This window comes from Choristoneura fumiferana, chromosome 14 (assembly GCF_025370935.1).
Source record: "Choristoneura fumiferana chromosome 14, NRCan_CFum_1, whole genome shotgun sequence".
Classification (NCBI taxonomy): Eukaryota; Metazoa; Arthropoda; class Insecta; order Lepidoptera; family Tortricidae; genus Choristoneura; species Choristoneura fumiferana.
The window spans coordinates 10,055,010-10,078,711 of NC_133485.1; the positions used below are offsets into that span (position 1 = coordinate 10,055,010).

General features: G+C 34.8%; 1 protein-coding gene across 4 annotated transcripts in view; it reads left to right on the forward strand.

The window, feature by feature from the left end:
* The first annotated feature begins 778 nt into the window (after positions 1-778).
* The window catches only part of LOC141435103 (ADAMTS-like protein 4), a 441,311-nt gene continuing 418,387 nt past the window's right edge, over positions 779-23,702 (forward strand). For 3 of the 4 annotated variants that reach the window (XR_012452115.1, XM_074097656.1, XM_074097658.1), the window contains exons 1-2: positions 779-963; positions 18,698-19,196. Coding sequence is in view for 3 of the 4 variants with exons in the window: in XM_074097656.1 (XP_073953757.1) it covers positions 19,159-19,196 (38 nt within the window). In the remaining variant the exon portion in view is untranslated. Of the gene's footprint in view, positions 964-15,162; positions 15,329-18,697; positions 19,197-23,702 lie in introns of those variants that run through there. The other variant, XM_074097657.1, reaches the window with a different exon arrangement.

Here is a 23,702-nt window from a genome sequence, read left to right on the forward strand (position 1 = left end):
TTTCTGGATATTTTTGTACACCTACAAAAAATAGAATTTGCTAGAAAGCATTTAGAATAATTGCTATTGACAGTAGCTTTTTCGTAGAAATCAGTATATTATGTTAGTGTAAATATTGTCGACTACTTCACTACTTAATTAAAACTTCTTAAACAAAAAAAAAACGACATCGAGTATTTTATTGAGGTTGCAATAAAGCATCCGCGTCATTTTTTGTCTCCAATCCTAGGGGTTGAAATATTGAGTTTTTATTGCGATGTTGTGGCAATATCAGGATAAAAAGCAGCCTATGTGTTAAATATTTCAGATATACAGCTATCTGCTTACCAACTTACTTAAAAAAGCTTCTAACCATTTTTGCGAGAAAGAGTGTTAAATACAGACACACGTACACTCCCGAATATTCCTATTTTAGATATTAGTAGGATTTCTTGTTTTCTTTCACTAAACACATTAAAAACAACAATACCTATCATTATTTTAGTACCTACGTAGATATTTCTTTTATCTGAACGCGTTACCCAGATTAAAGAAAATCGGTTTTAAGAAAGAACTGCCGCCGTAACATTGTTAACGTTTTCTGCAACCCAGAAAGAAGCCTTTAGTAACAATTTCTTGTAATTTCATTTATGAAACAGCCATTTAAGAGGCCGTATAAAAAAATCAGAATTAGTACGCACATGATTCTCCTATTTCAAACGGAATACAAGCGCGTACAGTAAAACTATATGCTAGTTCAACTGTTCCGACTCAAATCTGTACAGTGTACAGAGCGACGCGCGCATGCAAGGACGTGTCATTCGATTTTCAAACGCGCGGGAAAAGATCGCGCCGGAAAACTTTTCATAAAAAATATATACAATAGACAAAACAAACAGCCAGTACTCTTGATGGATGTTCATGAATAACACCTCTCTGTGTTTATGACAGTGAATGTTTTTTTAGTGAGCCGGGATCAATGAGGTTTGTTGTTTTTGTTTATGGTTCTATTTTGTTTTAATTTTCAAAAAACATCGTATTATTGTAATAAACAATAGATTTCTGTGAAGTTATGCCTTCAGACTAAATAAATGTTTTTACTAACTAACTGAACAAAAAATGCTTACTTAACCTTGGTTAAACTTAGTTAATTCTAATGTGAAATGGATAGGCAATTAAAACTTAACCTCTTTTAATTAACCTTTAACCACTGTTAGTAACACGCCGAAACATATTTTTTTTCTAAAAAAAGTCCGTAAATATAAAGGCATGATTAGGACAGGTGCAGTCGTTGCCTTAATATTATAAGTATCACTTTTCTATGTAACTAGTATGAAGCAACCGACCGAGTACCTATAGTCGTCGTTAATGTTTTTCTATTTTTAAACAAGGTAATAAAATCTAATATTTTGCATAAAGTGATGGATAATGATCCTATTTATGTCCAACTGACATTAGATTGAGATTAACTTTTTGTGGAGTTATTTTAATTAATAGATAACGATGTCCTGCCGTCTTATAAACCCACGCCCCACGTTGAATTAAAAATAGCCGATTAGGTAGTTGTTGTATAAGTATATATTGTGTTAAACTGGATTTCATGGTTTTTAAATATAAAAAACGGCATATTCAAATAAAACAAAATAATGCGTACATTTCATTCAGAGTTTAAGAGGTATCTGTAGGTACAATCTATTAAAATATGATTATTATTTACAAAAAATCACATTAATGTCTTAAAATTAAAATGTAGGTTTAATTACGAAATTCCTAGGCATATTGTGAAATGGCGCCATTTCATGAATTGGCTAAGGGACGCCATATCGTTCAAAGCTCACCGTTTAACGATTTGCCTAGTGACGTTTAGGCAAATCATGGAATTCCTAGGCATATCATGAAACGCCGTTGCGTTGTGGTCACAATTCACACTAACTACTCCTCGCTTCGCTCGTCGTACCTAAATTTTTCTTTTTTTCGGAAAATCACGATGTGCCCGGTATTGAGCAAGGAATATCAACGAAAGCATTGCTCTAATCGATTCGATCTGCCGTGTTGTTTCTCAGGCACATCGTGATATGCCTGGCCAACTTTTAGGCATATCATGAAATGGCGGCATTTTACGATCGGCCGCCGACATATCGATTGAAAAACTCACACTCTTTCTGTTAAACTGATAACTTTTTTATAAACTTAAAAACTAGCGCCTGGCTTAGCTACTAAAGTCACATTTCACATTTAAATTTATGTTATAATTACCTAGCGAGATGGAGATTTACCTGAAACTTAGGTTAGGTTCATAACTTTTTCAAATGAAGTGTGTGCCGAACCACGCCTTTGATCAAGCGTTTGTTGGTTTGTTGGCAATACGATAGCGAACCTAATAAACATAACCTAAAATTAATCAAACATGTACAACACCAGAATCATAGCACACTTTCTATGACGCAAACTTGGTCATTAACATGGCTGTCATAAAGTCATAAAACTCGACCGTTGAGTGTCCTGACACGTTGACGATAACGCTATCGGATGCTATAACGATTCCGATTCGTTCGTGTGACTTTTCCATTGGGTCCGCATGTAGGTCGACAAAGCGATAGTGCTAGGAAAAGTGCAGTTTTTATTAGCGTGCATAATTTGTATGGTACCTATTATTGAATCGACAAGTTTCTTGCGGCGCATTCTTCTTGGCAACGATGGTATTTCCGAAAGCGCTGGTAGTTTAAAAAAAACGGGCAATGTGAGTCGGACTCGCGCACCGAGGGTTCCGTACACATTTTTTTTATATATTTAAGGTGATTGAATGAAAGGTAAATTGCGGTTTACGATTTATGATGTATTAAAAAAAAACTACTTACTAGATCTCGTTCAAACCAATTTTCGGTGGAAGTTGCATGGTAATGTAGATCATTTATATTTTTTTTAGTTTTATCATTCTCTTATTTTAGAAGACATATATTTTACCACTTTGGAAATGTCTCTCGCGCAAACTATTCAGTTTAGAAAAAAATGATATTAGAAACCTCAATATCATTTTTGAAGACCTATCCATAGATACCCCACACGTATGGGTTTGATGTAAAAAAAATTGAGTTTCAGTTTTAAGTATGGGGAACCCCCAAAATTTATTGTTTTTTTTTCTATTTTTGTGTGAAAATCTTAATGCGGTTCATCTACTTACCAAGCTTCAACAGTATAGTTCTTATAGTTTCGGAAAAAGTGGCTGTGACATACGGACGGACAGACAGACAGACAGACATGACGAATCCATAAGGGTTCCGTTTTTTGCCTTATATATATATAAGTTGAATAACAACAAAAACAACAAACGGTCAAGAAAAAAATACAATCACTAGGAAAGCTTGGATTGAAAATGTTTATTTTTTTACAAAAACTTATTTTTTAATGAAAAATGAGGTAAGTTAAATAAGTTACTAAAAAACGATATGATATTTAAAACTATATTGTTGGTTTGTCTAAGTCCTTTAACACTGTAACTTTAACCACAAACCAACAAGGTCCTTACGGGGTCGATAATGCCCCAGCGCAGCTATAGGTAGGTAATATCTATCCAGTAAGTACTACATGCGTGTACAGACAGGGTCATAAACCACTTGTATCATTTGCCGATGCGTAATTGTTTCCTACAACTCCTTCTTATTTTATTGACTAAGGTATGTTACACACTCTTGACTGACCTAAATGTAACAAATCTCTAACTGACAGCAACTATGAAACAAGCAAAAAGATAGGAAAGCCAATTAGTTGTGAACATGCCATCACACTACGGCGCCTTTAATTGAGGACCTCGCTAAATAAGGCTTAAAGCTAGCAACATTGCGGTTTCTCTATTTATTGGTGCCCGTTACTGGCAACACTGTTAAGTTCTATAAAGTAGATGGTTCGTATTTATCATAAATCTGTAATTTCCGAGTCATATTTTGCACTGCTGCTTACTAGTGGTATGCGAGCGTTTGTAGTTGCTTTAATGCTGCATAACATGGTCTATGGATCGAGTTCATTTGAGCCATTTGATGCTTTAATTATCTTTTATTTCAATAAATGAATTCTTAATTTGTCTATGTAGGTATACATACTATCATAATAAGGAAGGTATAGTTATTTATTTAAGTTATCTATGTTCACTAATATGTTTTTCTCAAAAATGTCCGTAAAAGTTGACAATATTCTTTACATATCATAAAGTAAAGTGCATAGTTTATGGTCAGCGAAAAATTAAAAAGTTAAAAAGATTGCAGGCGCGCTAGCTCGACAATAATAAATTAGCGCGCCTGCAATCAGTCACAACTTTTTTTTAAAGTTAAAAAGGCCATGGAAATGTTGGCACAAGTCGTATACCTACAGCCAAATCTAATGGGCGGTATCAGATATTTTGTTGGAACTTCGGACTTTTTTTATTGGATCTGAAACAGCTTGTGGTGTTTTCGGTGGAAAAATACAGCTGCAGTTTATTTTTAACCTGTCCTCTCCCAGAGGCACAAATTTGTGCCCAAATTCCTTTGATCCTGTTATCCTGGGAGATGACAGATTAATGAAAAAAGGCGGGAAAGCATAAGAAAAATAATTGGAATAAAATTAAATGTTATGATATATTTTGAGAAAAAGTTTAGTCTATTTCAGAATTATTCATCATTTTTGAGAAAAGCTTTATATTAGTCTCGGCTGGAATAGCAATTGCTGGCTTCGTATTAGTTAAACGGACTCGCAAGCTCGTCCGTTTAATACTCATACTCAGCCAGCAATTGGCTACTTCCAGGCCACGACAATAATCTACTATTATAAGTTGTGATTAAATTATAATTTTTTCAAGGTCTGATTCATCACACAAAAATCGAAATAGATAATAAGTGTTATATCACTCACATTGCAGATGAAATATTTTCCGCTACCTATTAAGGTTTCAATTTAAAATTGTGTTGTATTTATAAAGAGAGACTCGCTTATAATAGTCACAATGTGCAGTGGGTATCAGGTTAAAATTATGATAAATGAACTTGTTAAAGGTAAAATGATATCTGCGCGGTAATTTAGCCACAAAACTATTACAAAATGACAGTTATATTTTTATTAACACGTGGTTTAAATTGAAACTGTCTTTATAAAAACTTATAAACGAAAATTAAAAGTGGCTTTCGCTTCATTTATTTTTTAACCCCCGACGCAAAAAGAGGGGTGTTATAATTTGACGTCAAAGTCTGTCTGTCTATGGCATCGTAACTCAAACGAATGGACCAATTTCGATTTAATTTTTAACGTGTAAGCAAGAGTCCTTGCGGTGGTCCTCGGCTATGTTTAATAAAAATTGGTGAAGCCGTTTTGGAGATATTAAACTTTGAAATTACGACTTTTAATCTTTTTCAAGATAGTTATTTTTTGCAGAACCTATGCAACCATTATGGTTCATTTTGGTCGCCAAATAGTAACTTTTTGAAACACAACTAGTAACAGTTACTACACGTTGACCCAAATTGTTGTGTGAGCACCCAAAGGTGCTTTCATTGTTAGCATTGTGTGTCATATAGTTCGTAATTATTTCTTTGGTTTTAAATTTAAATTTTTAAATTTAAAAAGACATTTATTGCCACATTAAAAAAAATACAATACAATGAACATAACAAAATACAAAAATAAAAAACAACAGACACGTTACAAATATGTGGCAATAGGCTCAAGCTCAGCATTCACATGCTGCCGGTCGACAACCGGCGGCGCTGATTTTCAGCCTGCGCCCGTCTCGCGGCACGTTTTACACAGTCAGTAATACGGGAAGGGTAAACACACAAAAGTATTTATATATATATAAAAAAAACAAACCATTAAAAAAAATGCAATTTTAACACGTAACGGTACACGGTTTAAAAAGAAGAAAAATGGGAGATCTGGCAATTCTGTTCTAAGAGATGGCATTTACATTCCTAGCGGGTTCTTGTGGATTTTTGGGGTAGCATCCATTTCCATCTAGGTTCCAATTTGCACTGAAATTAGCATCCTCCTAATTTTTTCCTTGAAAACTGGGAAAGACATGTTGGTTCGCAGCGGGGGAGGAAGATCATTCCATATCTTAGAGGCACGGAAACGAAAACTTCCTCTAAACCCCACGGACCTATGTTTAGGGATGATAACTTTGTTGGCGTGCATGCTCCGGACACCCCGGAGCGATTTTCATAACAAAGGTTCACTCAGTGGACCTAGTTAGCCATTAGCTTAGTAACATAATGCCGTCAGATTAACTGTAAAGTGGCTTCACGTTTTTCTCATCTATATTCCTATTTAAATTTGACAGGGTACAAAACAATACTTATTTATATTGTTTACTCCATGTGCGGTCATACACTAACTCGGTTTTAGTCGAATCTAGTTGACTAGCTTTAAAAACATCTTTAAATAGCCGCTTTAAAGCTTGTTTTGGTTTGTTCTGAAACCAGTTTGTATAAATGCCGAACAAGCGTATTCTGACAGTAATTGGACAGAAGCCAACTAATGTAATTAAAAAAAAGCGAAACGAAGACTTAATAAAAGGGGATAAAAACTAAAGTTTTTTTATTTGCATATTTATTACTTTATCGAATCAAAATATTTTTTGTTGTAACTCGCTTAAGCTAACGTTGACTCTTTCATAATATCTACAAAGAAATTTTACTGTCTTCAACCGACTTCAAAAAAGGTGGTTATCATTTCAGTATTCTTTTATGTTTGTGAATACTTGTATTTGTTTGATTTGAAAAATGATCTGTTACCAAAATGCGTATCTCCGAATGAACATTGATCATTAACCATTATCCCAGCCTATAGGTAGGTATACGTCCCACTGCTGGACACCTCCACCATCCTCCTCTCAGAATGAGAGGGCTTGGGCTAGAGTTGCCACACGTGCCCAAGACGGATTGGGAACTTCACATACGTCATTGAATTGGTTCGCAGTTTGGTGCAAGTTTTCTCACGATATTTTTGTCCAGCTCGTGGCAAAATTTCAAATGTAAAATGCGTAAATTACGCACATGAATTTCAAAAACCCAAAGGTAAGGTAGGTACGATGAACTAAAATAATTTCTTTGCTCACCCGCGACCTTATGATAGCTAAGTTAATGCAAGAGGTTTTGTGTGATTTGTGTGTGCTTACAGTGTGGAGGTGGAGGAACTGCATGTACACGCATATCTTGCATAAACGTATAGCTATCATAAGGTCGCGGGTGAGAAGAAATTCTTTTAGTTCATTGATATCGAGCTCCGCAAAGTAACGCCTGATTCAATAAATTATTCAGAGGTACGAGCACGGATTTAAACCTACGGTTCTCTGAGAGGCCATAGTTTCAACCGTTAGGCTGCCGCGACTTCAAAATAAATTATACAAACAGTACATTTAACTATTTCATCTCCGCTAATGTAACAATAACACACTCGTCCATAATGGATTTTTCCGGACTTCACGCCCTCATCTTCTAGATATAAAATACCTCATATATAATTAAAATAAGTCTGTTAAAAATACATTTTTAATACAAGCTTTTTTGCTAACTGTACTTTTTGTTGACTGTACTTGCATTGTCATCCAAGCTATACGTACCAAATTTAAAATCGATGCCATTAACCGTTGAGGAGTTCCGTTCTGCGGAGACGATCCTGGTCGGAATACCAGAATTTCACTACCAGATTATTGTATTTTCACATTTCAAGTCAATTGGACCTCTGAAAGTGGGTCAAATTTAGCTTCCAGGATTAGACCCAAACATAAATAAATAAACAGGGCAATTTAAAGAAAAGCTTGTAAAAAACCTAAAATCAAGTGAACAAAGGTTAAGGGCCTATTGTCTTCGGCCCTTAAGGTGACCCAACCCCAAAAAAAAATAACACAGTCGCTAAAGATAACTCGCTTTGCTCGGTCAAAAACACCTTACGTCAAAAAAGATATTCTACTAAAACTCATTCCGTAAAACCCGTATTTACAAACCTAGCTGGTGATAACCCAATTACATTCTGTTATCAGGCCAAATTGTATTAGATATTGTCTTTAGCACGCCGCTCTTACGAAAGATCATGAATGGAAGCATCGCGATTACAATGTGTTTTACGAATTTGTATCCTACACTAGTGCAGTAATAGTTGATTATTGTGCTAGTTGCTTTGTAGAGTGTGTGGCCTGTTTATTATTATTCGGTGTACAAGTAAATCTAAATTTAAAATGGCTTCAAGCTGTTTACTACTACTTGTTACGATTCTTTAACTATTTTTGTTTTTGTATGTGAATGCACCAATGATTTTGAAGAAATTATTAAATTTTAACTTAAGAATAAATTACATTTTACGTAATTTGTCTATCGTTCTGTTAAGAATTACCTAACATATACATACATACATACATATTACGCACATATTATAATAGTAAAATACTTTTTGTATCCCGAAGAGGTCCCGAAAACACGTCCTATAAAATTTCTTGTTCTTTTTATTTTTTAACCCCGACGCAAAAAGAGGGGTGTTATAAGTTTGACCGCTTTGTGTGTGTGTGTGTGTGTGTGTGTGTGTGTGTGTGTGTGTGTGTGTGTGTGTGTGTGTGTGTGTGTGTGTGTGTGTGGGTGTGCGTGCGTATGTGTGTGTGTGTGTCTGAGCGTGTGTGTGTCTGTGTATTTGTCTATGGCACCGTAGCTCTTAAACGGGTGGACCGATTTAATGCTTTATTTTTAATTTGAAATCAGGTTTTCTAGCGATGGTTCTTAGACATGTTTCATCAAAATCGATTCAGCCGTTTTTGAGATATTGAAGTTTGAAGTGACAAGCTTTTGAAAGTAACAAAGAGGGTTTTTTGTAATTTCTCTGTATCTATTGATTTGAGGTGTTTGGTAATAGTAGATTGTTGCACCAAGCAGAAAGTTATTTGTTATTGCAACGAGTGCCGATTTGGAGCCCGAGCGTGAGCGAGGGCTTTAAAAAGCACGAGGGCAATATAAATTACTTAATGCGAGGTGCATAATCTGCTTTTCTTTCAACTATTACAGGAATAGTAGACGAAAAAAACCTCATGCTAAACAATGAATAAGAAAGAAATGTCACTAGCAATGTAGCTATGTAAGTTTACATTCGCACTCTCAAAAAATATCCATGGAAAATTCGCAAGGTTCCCGCCAATTTCTTTTTTTTTTAATTTCTTACTTTTTTTGGCAGAGTTAGTAGATATTTTTACCCGCGATCGATAACTAACAACAAACAAATAATATCATAAACTTTATTGGCACATCGATTCACAGTCTTCCCATTTTACAAAAAAAAGCATTGCGTACCTAATGATAAATTTGACAACATGTCATACATCAATTTCCATGTTTAGCAGTTTGATAAGGATATCGATCTTGCCGTAATCGGTCAACGATACGGCGCTGACTCACTTTGTTGTGAATTGGCGAAGCGCGCGCGCACGTTTTACATGTTTACTTACTTATTTTATTAATGAGGTGAGGTTGAAAAATATACGTTCACCATGTGAACACGAAGTTGAAAACGAGGTTACGCTGTCATATTTTGTTTTATATTTCATGATCTTTACATAACAATGCAATACAAACATTCTTTATTGCACACCACGAATCAAAGATTCAAAAGATTCAAATCATTTATTGTAAGACCACAGTACAGTCTATAAATCACTACAATAATTTTACACAAAGACCCCGATTAAGCGATCTCTTCTGGACAACCATTTGTATACAGAAACTATCAAATACGTCAAATAAATACGTGGCGAAAACAATAAAAACAGGAGAAACAAAAACAATAATATAAAGATAGATACAAATTTTAAATTTATATGGAAACCTCAGTGCGCGAGTTCACTTGGCATACTTATTTATTTTCTAAGTAATCTCAAGAACGACATGTGATATAAAAAACAAATAAAACTAATGCGTTTATCGGCACGTGCTTTCGTCTTTAGTATCCATCTAATAGCACACGAGAAAGGTAATTAAATAGCGATGTATTTGAAATATTTTACCAGTAAATTGGTTCATGGTAGCACTTATTTGTTCAGCTGGCCTGACACATGCGTTGCTTAGAATATTCTGTGATACTCGTACAATAACAATTTGACACCATTCCTTTTTAATTCCGGTCATGGCAAACCTATCATTGTATAGTTTTCTGGTAATGTATCAATTGAAATACAAATGTTTAATTAATTATGTTGCATAATAATAATTGAACGGTTTAATTAACAAGATGGCCTAATTTTATATCGAACTTACTTTCAAATAAAATATTGTGTAGTAGTAATGATACAGATTATCTAGGTACCTACTCTTTCAGATACCAATAAATTTATCCTTTCTTCGGAAAATTTGGCTATGAGGAATATTGGCTATGAAGCCTTATCATACACCCACGAAGCAATTCTACGGTGCGAGTGAACTTCCCAATCCTCATTGGGCCCGCGTGTGAACTACATCTCAAGCGCTTATATTCTCATAGTCTTATACCTAGCAGTGGGACGTACCTGTGCAAATGCCGGAAGTAAAAAAAATCAGACAATCGTAATATTTAATGAAAATTAATTCTTCTTCAAACAAAACTCATTCAACCTTGACCTTCGACTAGAAAGCATCAAAATGCGATAAAAAAACAACATTCAATTACATAATCTCCTAATTCAAACTAATTCGATATGTGTAATAAATGATATGTCGTCACTCGTCAGTTAAAAAACAAGTGAAGATTTATGGTTCCTACAGTCCGGCTCATGTTCACACAATGTCAGGGTGTTCGAAACTATGGAAGAAATTTATTAAGACAAATACTCAAGTGCTTCCGAACTCATATACAATGTGGGAAGATTAAAAACGTGTCAATAAACAAATTGAAATGTCAGTTACATTGATTTGTAGCCCTGCCTTGAGGTCGGGTTACGGGAGTACTCTATTTAAACTAGGGTTGTTACGAAGGCTTTTTTAGCGGAGGTGGATGCGGAGGTGAAGAGTTACACATCCATGGAGGCAGAGGTCAACGGAAGCGGAGGTCAAAATGGAAGTGTTTTTTTATGATTTATGAATATAATAGAAAGTAGGTAATTTTTCTCCTTTAAAGTAGTTAAATACATACATACAGTCAACGACAAAGAGTTTGATGCTGCCAAAGTTCCAGAAATATGTATAAACGACTTTAAAGACTTAAAATTAAGGTCGTGTATTCATACGTTTTTTTGTAACTTAGGCCGTAACAATGGATATCTTTGTCGTTGACTGTACATAGTACACTTCTTTTAAAACTATTAATCATTAATCAAAATTAGAAGGGCAAAATAGCAACTTACAAACCACTTTTGCGGCTTTATATCGCTTTCCAATGTTTGTATTCGCGCTCCTTGCGTATTGTATGTCAACGTAAATAAACCTCTTTTACAACACATTTGAAAAAAATACGGGGATGCGATTTTTTACGGAAGTTTCATAGTAACGGAAGCGGAGATGAAGGTGAAGTTCCGTTACATCCCTAATTTAACCCATGTAAATAAATTGAAGATATCTCGTACATGGCATCTATGCACTGTTACATTTGAATTCTCGCACTGAAGAGCAGTTTCGTTCTATATTACAATTCTAACAGCCTCTTACTTTATTAATGGCCCTTACACGTTGATTTAGAATTACATTGTTATTACATTTCGTTTTATCTCACATATCGATGGCAAGAAAAATAAATTAGATTTACGTATTTCATAATTTATTACATTATTACAAACTGGCCAGAAACACTCTTGAGTTCTCAATAAACTCATTTTTAATTTATAACCTGCTAAAAAAGTTTTGATTTAACTAAAATACACAATTTATTGATCATGATTGATTGATCAGGAATTACTTTGCAGAGGTCTACGAGTATATCAATGAACTTCAACTTTTTACGGTGATGCTCCTTCGCTACCATACATTTTAAAACTACTGAGCTGAACATTAAATTGTGTTATTTATCTGTTATTTAAAAAAAGTTTGTACTTAACACGGTTGACGCTGAAACGTTGAAGAATGGTGAATTTGTAGTTGTAGAATCGATTTTAACGTATCTAATACATGCTAAAACTACACATACGTACATTGTCTTTTTTATTTAGTTTCTCAAGAGATCAATAGCGCATCTGAAATTACAAACCATAACGCAATCTAAACCAGGTTAGTTTCAAATATGTTGTTGGGCAAAATTTAGTCGCTTTAAAACAATAAAATTGTATTCATTATCGATGCGTAGGAGTTGACAAGCTTGTCGTTCTCATCTTGGTCATTAAACATTTTTATAGGGACCGTTAAATTCTGCTGTGACCAATATGGTAAACGTGTCATAAAAATCATAACGAAATCATATTTTATATGGTTTATAATGTACCAATTAGAGAATCATAATGTGCCTTTGAATACAGCTTGTATTTTGATGCTGATTAAACATAATGTCAGTGGTTAAAATTTAATAATAAATTGTGATTTATGTGACAAAGCTATCATACATAAAGTAAGGTTAGAAGGAAAGCAAAGCAAAAAAGTAATGTTAAATTTGTTTAAAATTCGCCATACCGTAAGCTATGTATTTAATTTAATGTTAGTCATGGATAGACCAGCCCAGCAAGGTATAGCAGATATTTAATTCATTGTTAAGGATCCTTGCAAAATAACGCCAGAATCAATGAAATGTTTGTCGCTTGTCCTAAAAATATTTCACAGCAAGTAATTGAGCTAGCTTTAATGCATTTGTTTCATTCGTAAGCTGTAGTCGGTTAAAATATGGGTCTAAATGTAGTTAGGTAGGTATAAAAGCGGTCAAGTACAGAAATAGTCTTTCCCAGTACCTACCATCTTCTTGTCGCGAGTCAGCTGTCAGAGGCATCATCTGGCTTGTGTCAAATTGACGACAAGAAGATTTTTTTTTATTGAAAGAGGTGACGAAAATTTTATAAACCTCATGTTTGGAGAAAAATATAAAACAATTCGTGTTTTTTGTGAAAAAAGTAGTCATATCAATAACTCGCTAAATAAAGGCCTAATATTAGAAATAAACCGAACAAGGAAATGTGCCGGTAGTAAGTAGTTGACAAAAAGTTTATTTTGCTGAACAATTTATTGTACGATTAATTAATTTCGAAAAAATTGCCTCAAAGTGAACTAAAAACTGTCATTGAACAAAAAATTGTGAAATTACAAAAAAAAAAACAGTTTTTTTTAACGAACGTTACGTTACTTAATTAAATGACAATTATAACTGTTACCTAGCGTAAATATCGTAGGTGTCTTTAAAAATACAGTGCGACTACTCATACACAAGTTAAGTAGCTATCTCATTATGTTTTTACAGCTATAAAATGATTGTTAATAAACTAGAAGGCTGCTATTACAATCATTATAAGATCACGTCCTGTCGAAATGGCCAATGATTCATTGCGTAAATCGATTGTTATTTTTTATGGTCACTAAGTAATAAATTGCTATGTTTTTGCTGCTTTGAATAAATGTGCTACTGTACACATGGATGATAAATTGGTACTTTAAATCCATTGATTTAGAGAAAGAACTTTGTAAGTAGTAACAATAATGTGTATTCGGCAATTGATCTTAATATTTACTACCTGTAAAATACTATCGTGGCTGACTAACTGACTGAAGAGAGAGAAATTTGGCAAACAGTCCTTGAGGGTCACAAAGGTGAACTAAATCGGAATAACCTTTTTTTATTTTTATTTCGTGCGGCTCAGACCCGACACGCAGTTTGCCAAAATTTTATTTGTTGTAAAGTTGAGTCTGTCAAGGCTTTATTATCATTTATTTGTAACATTAGGTAGAATGTGATAATTCGTGAATTAAAAACGTTGCTATTCTATTATAAAAGTTTTTCTGTGTCCCTAATAAATTCGCTTGCATATTCATTATTAAATAAGCCAGTAGAGGTAATTCTTAAATTTTAATGGTCAGCCAATTTAATTTAATTTAACAATAAAGAAACCGTCTTAACTTTTACAAGCTTTGAACATGAAACTACCGTGCCACTCCCTCAAATTTAATAGAATAAACCCGGATAAATCATGTCTTAAATTGAGTTTGTAGCTTTTCCTTAAAATGCGAGCTAAACTCGATTTAAGACGCATAAGTTATCGGTTTATTTTTTATTTTTTACAAGCTTCCTCAACATTTAGGCTTTCCAAGCGATTCGTGCAGTTCACCGTTCTATCTTCAACATCTTCCAGATAATGATCTCAGCTTCACAAATCCGCTGACAGAGCTGGCGGCTACATCCATGCACTGTTTATTAGGGTTTCGTGTTCATCAAGTGCCACCGAGACCCTATTAGGTACTTAGAAACTAAGGTTCCGCTGTCTTTTTGTCACAGGGTTATAGTGACTCGAAATTATTCCAGAAAATTTCAGCGGCAGGGTAATTATTTTAGATTGACTGAAAAACCCTGAGTTTTTTAAGTTTAAATTAAAAAAAAATGACGGAAGGCAGCTTCCACTTGATCTTCTTTACATATTTAGTCTAAAAAAAAATCATTTCCATCGTCTGTCCCTGCTATCTATATTATGTATGTACGCTTAGATCTTTTAAACTACACAACGGGTTATAATGTAGTTTGTAAATATTGTACATGTAGGTATATACCTAAGTAGCAACGTTCTTCGGCCTGTAAATAGACTTTCTTTAATTTTGTGCCTTTTTTATCTAAGTTACAACTGTACAAAACCGGGGCGGGTCGCTAGTCACATATATATGTCACAGACATTGCTTTTGTACACGTAGTGTTAGCGTTAGAGTTGCGGGTAGTGGAGGAGTCAATCAAATAAGTACTGTAGGGACTAGGCTGTATACCGCTGGCAGGTGGTGAAAGCTAGATTGACTTTGAACATGAAACTACTGTGAGACTCACTCATATTAAATGATATTATAACGGATAACTCACGTCTTAAACCGAGTTTAGCTCGTCATGTTTCGGACTATTTCGTAGCCCTTCCTCTCCTTCTTCCTTTTGAGATTAGTCGTCATCCGAATTTTAACCGGGATTGCGGTTGGTCGGCACCCCCGAGTTGGAAAACAGTATTAAATACTCGTGCTGCGTCATCGGTTGGTGTGAACGTGCCTTTACGGAGCGATGTTGTTAGTGTTGTGTGCTACCCTACATTAGATATTGATAATAAAAATGACGATAAAAATGCGGGTAGTTGTGCGCCGGTGTTAGTTTCGTCGGACAGTCGTGCGAGCAGAGCGGTGGCGCGTAGTGTGCATGTTGCGGCAGCCGCCAAGTCGCGTGCTCCTGAGAGGAAGGGCTACGAAATAGCCCGAAACATGTCGAGCTAAACTCGGTTTAAGACGTGAGTTATCCGTTATAATATCATTTAATAGATTGACTTTATTATGTATAATGGTAGTATTTTTATATTGTATGTTTCTAGAATTTGACTTTAAAAAGACGATTGACAGCGGTATACATGCCACACAGATTGCGCCCGACAGCCTGAGCGGCTGGAACTATCTTTGTAAACTATTAATAAGCTCTAATAAATCTAAATAATTGAAGAAATATCCATTTTATTTGAACTGAGTTTAGAGTCACGCGCGTCGATCCCCATTACCTAAGCTCTTACCAAGTTACAGTGGGACTGTAACTCTAGCCTGCCAGGTGGTCAGTTTCACCACCTGCCAGCGGTATACAGCCTAGTCCCTACATATCCCTCGTTCCTCTCAGAGGTGGGGACCTAATCTACGAGCCCTACCTAACGGGGGACAATACAGATAGAAAAAGGGCCTTTAATAAAGACTAGCCACATCCTTTTCATAAACTTAATAAAAGAAATACGAACAAAACTGAAGGCATCCCCAAACAAGCATTAAAAAGTGCGTTTTATTTCGGCTTAAGTCAATAAAATTGTATGTAAGGAACCCTTGGAGAGTAGGCACGACTCTCACTTGACACGTTTTGAAAAGATTTATAAGCTGTGTTATTTGTTTCACGTCAAGGTTTGATCGATCTATTGGCATTTCTTGAGATTTTTTATTTTTAGATGGGGCCCGCGCACGCGTCTATCCGCGCTGGTGTTTGATGTGTAATCCCACTTTATTGAGATCCTTCCGTTGCGGCAATATTTTTCAAATATAATAATTGTATACATCAAAAAAGTCTTGGGGCTTATTAGAACTAGACAAATTTTATGTTTTAACTCAGTAGTTAGTAGCCTTTTTTAATGTTTAAAACTGTCTGGGGATAAAAAATATTCCTAGGTACTTTTGATGAGTACCTGGGGTTATTTTTGAGTTTTATTATGTTATTTTTGATGAGTAGGTTTTTATTGAACCTTGGGCTTGAACCCACACTTTTTGTCATATATAAGTCACTTTTGTAACTTGTCGCTTTCAGTCGGTAGGTAGTATACCATTTCGTATGGCTTTTCAAACATGACGTTAAAATGACAAGGTACAAAAGTGATCACTTATTTATGATGTTGACGACTGTACAAATGGGTCAAGCACATCGATATTCCGTCATTCGTCATTCCGTCAGAACCATGGTATATAGCCCGTGTCCAGCTATCCACATATCAAAACCGTCAAAAGTTTTAGCGTGATAGAGTTACAAACATACACACAAATCACAAACTTTCGCAGGATGCTTCATAAATAATCTACGCCGCACTACTTCATTACTTTAACAAAAATAGGTATATCTAATTAACTTTAAAATTAATTAACTTTTTTATTTATATTGCAGTTTATGTATTATATTGTTTAAAATACTCCACCTACCACTATTCCACTAGCTTCCACTATTTTTGACTCTTAAGCTCACTCTTTGTCGGCCCCTAACTGATTACTCCTCTCATCTACTCAAAGGTTGACTGGTAGAGATCCGCTTTTGTACAAGTATCACAAAGCTTCTTAATTGTTTTGTTTCTTTTCTTTTGTAAAATAAAGAGTTTACATACATACATACATACTTTTGCAATGGAATTTCCCTTTAGACTGGTAATTTACCTGTATATTTATATTACCTATTGCCCTGTTCCACCCGTACGTTATGCTCCAAGTGATGGTATTAACAGGCTTCGTTCTAACCTGGAAGAAAAATTAGCAAAGTCTTTATTTACTATTCATAATATGTTTACTAAACTTGTTACATACGTAGACGATTTTCTTGCAAATATGTATTGTCCTAAAACACATAAATATAACAGTTATAGACTATATTAGTACAGTCGAGGACTTTAATTCATTAGATACCATGGAACCTTTTCTGAGGAAAAGTCAATACGATTTTTCTTTTTAACTAATGCAATGTCACTATGACGTTTACTGTGAAATGGTTCCATGGTGGCTCATAAATTAAAGTCGTTGACCGTATCTACACACTTACTTATACTTACTACTACTAGTTTTAGCAACTGTTATTAATCAAATGGCTTGTATTTACACGCTGCGTTTTTAAATTTAAGTATGCAACGCGATGTCAAGGAGATCGACCCGAAGAAAAACAAGACATGTTTAAGGCATACTAGACATTCTCCGACCATACATAGACATAGAAATCTAGCCGTAGAACAGAATAATAAGACGAATAAAAATGTTTTCGTGTGTATTTCCATTTACGATCGATATCTCCATCATAGAGCTGGCAGCATTATTTCCAAGGAGATGCATTGCCATTTAACTTTATTATTTATTAGGTTTGATTCTAAACATGTATTATGTTATTCTTGTTATGTACATTTTTTATTACGTTTAGGAAGTGGCATCCACTTGCACCTCCTCTCGGCATTCATGTCTCCATTTTTTTGACTTTCAGGCTATCAAAGAGAACACGTTATTTCGTGTTATCACCAAATAAATGTACCTAATCTTTTGAACAATAATAATATCATTTCAACAATACTTATATGTAATAACCTACAGTTAACTTCGTTATAGACTCGAGTAAGAAAAAAAAATATATCATGTTTTTTCATGCACGTCATGTTTTTTCGATTCTTCTTGTTATGCGTTCTGTGCATCTAATACTAAAACATCACTACGCCAACACGTCGAAACTTATCGCAATCGGTCGAAAGTGTTGACTACCTTATCTTTATCGATAGGAAAATCCATATGCAAAATCTAAAATAGTAGAGAAACACGTGGCAACTCAGGCACGCACATTTAATTCAAAGTACCTAGCGTTTCTGGACTTTTTTTGCCGTAAAGCTAATAAACAATGGTCATTTTGCACATGAATTCAGAAAAGTGTGAGCCCGGGTTCAAGCCCACGATCCACTGCTCTAGTGGCCATATTGTCAAAACACTAGATTATCTACCACAGTTTTATTACATGGACTTCTATTTCGTGTCTCTACCAAATTGTACCTAAGTTAATCAGACAACTAAAAATAGGTCGAAATTCTCTTTAAAATTGGAGACGGACCGGTTGCTTCCATACCGAGTATAGTCACCATTAATATCTGCCACAGCGAAGCAAGGAAAAATATCTGACACTTCGAATCAGATATTTATGCAGATGTTGTTAGTAAAATCTTGTAAAAATACAAACATTGGAACATACTTATAACCTCCTCCTTTTTTGAAGTCGGTTAATAACCAAACCCATCTCGTGATTACTTGTTTATACCGTACCTAGTATATTAAATGGCATTTATCTATAAGTTTTTGCATTAAATGTATATTATGAATAATTTTCCCATTTCCTTTTATTGCAGATCGCTCCTGGGTGAATCGTAAACAATGGACCAGGATGGCGTTACATAAGAGCAGGAAAGAAAATTACTCCATGGCAAAAACTTCGCTTCTTTTCATCAATAGTTATGGGTGATTAGAAGAAAATTTGTTGCTTATGATAATAGTACTTACTCGTATAGTGAACTGTGAACCATAGATATTATGTGCGTGTGTTTCTATGTCACTTAAAAATGAATACGTGACCCAATTTTAAAACAAACATCTATGCAAATCAACTCCGCTTTTAATTCATCGAACATTTTTTGCGAAGGTTTTTCCCTCCAACATTGTTAATATTGACAGTTCATAAAAACTCAACCAACAGTTTGCCAAAGTTCAATCAACTATAAAGTGCTAAGCCGGTGTATGACTCAGTGTGTCGTGCCATTGAAATAGTGATATTCTGTGGTGATACTTTTGTGAAACCGTGCCAGCATCCAACATGCCTTGTCAAGGGGCCCTAGTGTTCCTCTTTGTAATGTAAGTACCGAAACACATGTTATTTTAGAACAACGTGAACTTTTGGCAAAGTATTTTGACTGCCACATTTAGAAACAATTAATGAGGGCTATTAACAGATTGTCGGGATATAATGTATTGTGTGTTTTTTGTCATAATTTGATGGTCCATTAACTAACTGCGAGTGTGGCAGTATCTCTATATAGTTTAGCCGCTGCCAGATGGTGATTCTAAGGACCTGACAGAAGTTTTCAAGGACACTGTTGTTGCTATTAGGTACAAAGGTTTACATGTGCGTAGCTTAGATTTTTTTTATTTGTTTAATTTGAGAGACGCACACTGATTAACCCGGATTGATCAGCAATAAAATTTGTTGGACATATCTTGACCGTAAACACGTGAGGAGGTGGCTCACATATTTTGATTTTATTTTTTATAGAGATTGGTATTTAATATGAATGAGAAAAGATTGCCTATGTAAGCGTCCTTTGACATGTTTAATTCGTACAACGCGCATATTTTCAACCAACAGTAGAGCTATGCAGAATACGAGCAATCGTATTAATGGAAGTGCATATTTCGTCTCAGTGAGGATAACAATAGAATATAGAAACAATTGTCATATCGTCTTTAACAATTGTTAAAGACTTCCTGGGTTCAAAATTAAATTACAATTTATGATCTGTGTTTATCGTAATAAAATTAAAGGTATCATCGACCAATTGTTCAAGTATACGTTTGTATAACGTGTCTCTAGTTTATAACGAAGATTTATGTTATGGCCACACTTACGACAATGTTTATGTGTTCTGCATCAGATCATAAAATATAACTAGTGATTGAAATGAGTCTTATTTTTCCAAACTTACAACAGAAGTTAGTTAAGTTACTCTTTTATAGGTACAGATTAACGTTTTAATTTGCAACAGAGTTAAAGGCAGTTAATTTATATTGCATAATTGCGTGGTGATATTTATGAATGGCTGGACCGTGTCGTTGTAGGCGATCCGGATTTGAAACGGGTCCAGGATTCTATGTCAACACCAAGAACCAAGAAATTGATGGAAGTATAAAATGAAGTATCGAACTACTTACTAGATTATATACTGGTAAAGACCACCCGAAGTATAAACAAGTACTTTACTTACCCCCACCTTACGATAGTTACGTCTATCTCTGGGAATCCCCATAAAATTACATGGTTGTCTTCATTGACCTTAGATTAGAAACAAACATGTCAAATTTTATGACCCTAAAACCAGCGATTAAGATTCAAGATTTTATCCCGATCCCGTCGGAATATAATTAGCGATTAAAAGTGGGTTGTTTCAAAAGCTAGGTAGTAGCTATCTACATACAAAATTTCGTCTAAATACTAAATCCACTAATATTGGAAATGCTAAAGTTTGTTACGTCTGTTTGTTTGTTACCTGTTTACGTCTAAACCGGTAAACTAATTGAGGTAAAATTCGGATACAGATACTTTGAGTCCCGGGAAAAGACGTAGAATATTTTTATCCCGGAAAATTGCATAGTTCCCTAGGGATAGCGGTAAACGCATTCTACGCGGACGGAGGCACGGGCAACGGCTATTTTTATCAATCGATCCAGCAGTTTTAGCGTCAAAGAATAACTTTCGCATTTTATAATATTAATAGGATTAAATTCTGCTGCTCCATACTTTTACAAGTAATTACAACTTCTTCTTTTAACATTCCTGATATTTTTTTTATAAACTTTCGTATAATGTCATCTCCATCACTTTTTTAGCTCTGTGTCATGTGCTTTCCCAACTTTTACGCTCATTATCATAGAGGGTGCTGAATTGCTTAAATATATTTATTGCCCTTGTTAAGTTTATAGCGTAACATTTAGACTAAATGCATAAATAATGAGTCGTTTAGATAATCGTTAGTTTATAGCGTCTAAAGAGATAAACATTTAAGACAAGGTCCAAATTGCACGAGTCGGTCAAACTATTACTCAGCAATAAGATTTGTTGTCGATAATTATTTTCGGGTCAAGGCAAGGATGATTGGTTATAAAGAAAAATACACATCAAAACAATTTTGATAAAAAATGCGTACTTTTATGTTTTTTTTTTTATCAAAGTCTTGTGACTTTAAAAAAAGGGTTAAGGATGTTTTTTTTTTGAGTAATCATATCTTTAATTTCTTTTGCCATAAACGTGTAATGGGCAGTTAGATTATCAAAAAATATTGGACATGTACGCCAAAACCAAAAAAAGTTGCGTTATAGCCTCGAAACTCGAAACTCGAAGTTAGTATCGTACCGTCCCTCTCGCTCTCGTACTAAATAGTATAAGTGTCAGAGGGACCGCACAACACGAACTTCGAGTTTCGTAGTAGCCCTGCAGGCACCCACTCCCGAACTTTGACAGGCGCCATCTTTGTGATAAAAAATACGTAATCAACGTTTGCTAATAATCTATCTCACGAACTAAACAGAATAAAATATTTTTAACCCCGGAATCTACCCAATTCTTTTTTCCCTTTAAAATGCAGATATAGAGTTTGTTGCTTGATATTAATAAAAAAAAAATCGTTAATAATTACTCACCTCTAATGTAGTAAGCATTAGGTAGTAAGTATCTATTTTTAAGCGGATAAGATCCACGCCCAATCGTATTGTCATCTTTAGTAGCTCTTCCGAATACGGCAAATTGAATTGCAATTGCCAAATAGCACAATGACTTGACAAATGACTTGTTCCAGTAACTGTTACAGTAAGTACTTAGAGTTAAGTAATTGATTACATTTCCTGTACATTTGGGGTCCATTCATAAAAGTTTATTGTTGGAATAGGATGGTGTAGTGTCTATGGAGGTATTTACTGCGCTTTATTTATCGCCAACTACCTAGTCTCTAACTAGCGGTTTCGTGGTAGCCTAGTAATTTGACCTATGGCCTTATAGTCAGATGATGGGCTCAAATCCGGGCTCTTTTTAATTATGTGCGAAATTACATTTGAAATTTATCACGAACTTAACAGTGAGGAAAAACATGCATCGTGAGGAAACCTGCACAAACTGGGTGGCGTAAATTGATCGCAAACTGGCCCTTTACTAGTGCATAATTCGAACTTCATATTTTAATACGAGAGTGACAGGGACGGTACGATACGAACTTCAATTTTCGAATTTTGTTGTAGCCCAAGGATGTCAATGGGCAGCGGGGCAGGCCTCAACATAGGTACCAAATTTCAGTTAAATCTGTCTAGCCGCTTAAATGTAATAAAATACAACTCACTAACTCACAAACTTTCGCATTTACATGTGTTAGTACTCGTAGGATGTAGGTAGCTCTAAGCTTTTTAATCGCCACTAGTCATAGTCATCTTATCATTAGATTAGATATGCCAATTGTAGCGTTAATTAAGTTCAGTGACCTTATCAAGCTACAGCTTTATTAAAAAGAAGAACGAAAAAGTCATCAGCATAAAATTTTAGAGAGCTGCACTATTGTCGGTGGAATCATTACCACAATATGTTCTCTTCTCCCAGTATATACTTCTTGATATGACCTTCTGGGTTAAATAATGTCATTTTGGTGTTCCTCTTAAGTCCAAGTTAAAAGGTAAAGAAAGTCTTAAAAGTACTAAGAACATTATTTATAATTCTATGTAGTTATTGCGTGTTTTGGTTTTGACTTAGTCAGAGCTCGAAGAAAGCCAATTAAGGAATCATTGTGTTATATTTGCGTAGGAATCATAGAGCTAGTGTTCAACAATGCCTACAGGATATTTCCCTAGATATTTACACGCTTTCAAACAAGTAAATTGTCGACTAAATTGGCAACTAAATGACGTCACATATATTTATTGCCATTCAAAATCTATGGGAGAATCACGTTTTGACAACTTATAAAAATAACGTTGGAGCAAACTGTCCTATTACCTTATCTCAAAATACTCCAACCTCTTGGACACCACAAACAGTTTTGACCTTGGATAATATTAAAAGGAAAAAATATTTTAGTGTAAACGAACATGTAGGTACAGTCAACGTTATACATATGTGATCACTTTTGTACCTTGTCACTTTAACGTCATGTTTGAAAAGCCATACGAAATTTTGTAACGACTGAAAGCGACAAATTACAGAAATGATCACTTATTTATGACGTTGACTGTACCTACACTGTACAGAGTTAACAATCTGAGTAAATACACACTCTTGCCACAATGCCCACAATTTCTATATTGTTTTTGGGAAAAAGGTTAGATGAGTTTTTTCGCAAAAACAACATAGATGAATTTCAATTTAATTTAATTCATTTTTATCCCTTGTTAATTCACTGACAATCAAAAACAACTCTACTTTCATGAAATAGTACCGTAACAGTTCCTAGTACATATTTATAAACATTAGAGCGTTGAATTATCGCAGCGACATGTGTGGTCCACGAATAGGCTCAAGTTCATCTCGTGTCTGTTCTGTGATAGTATTGCAAACGAACCTATTGTTACAATTGTGCCTTATTTGCATGACAAATTGAACTTTCTAGA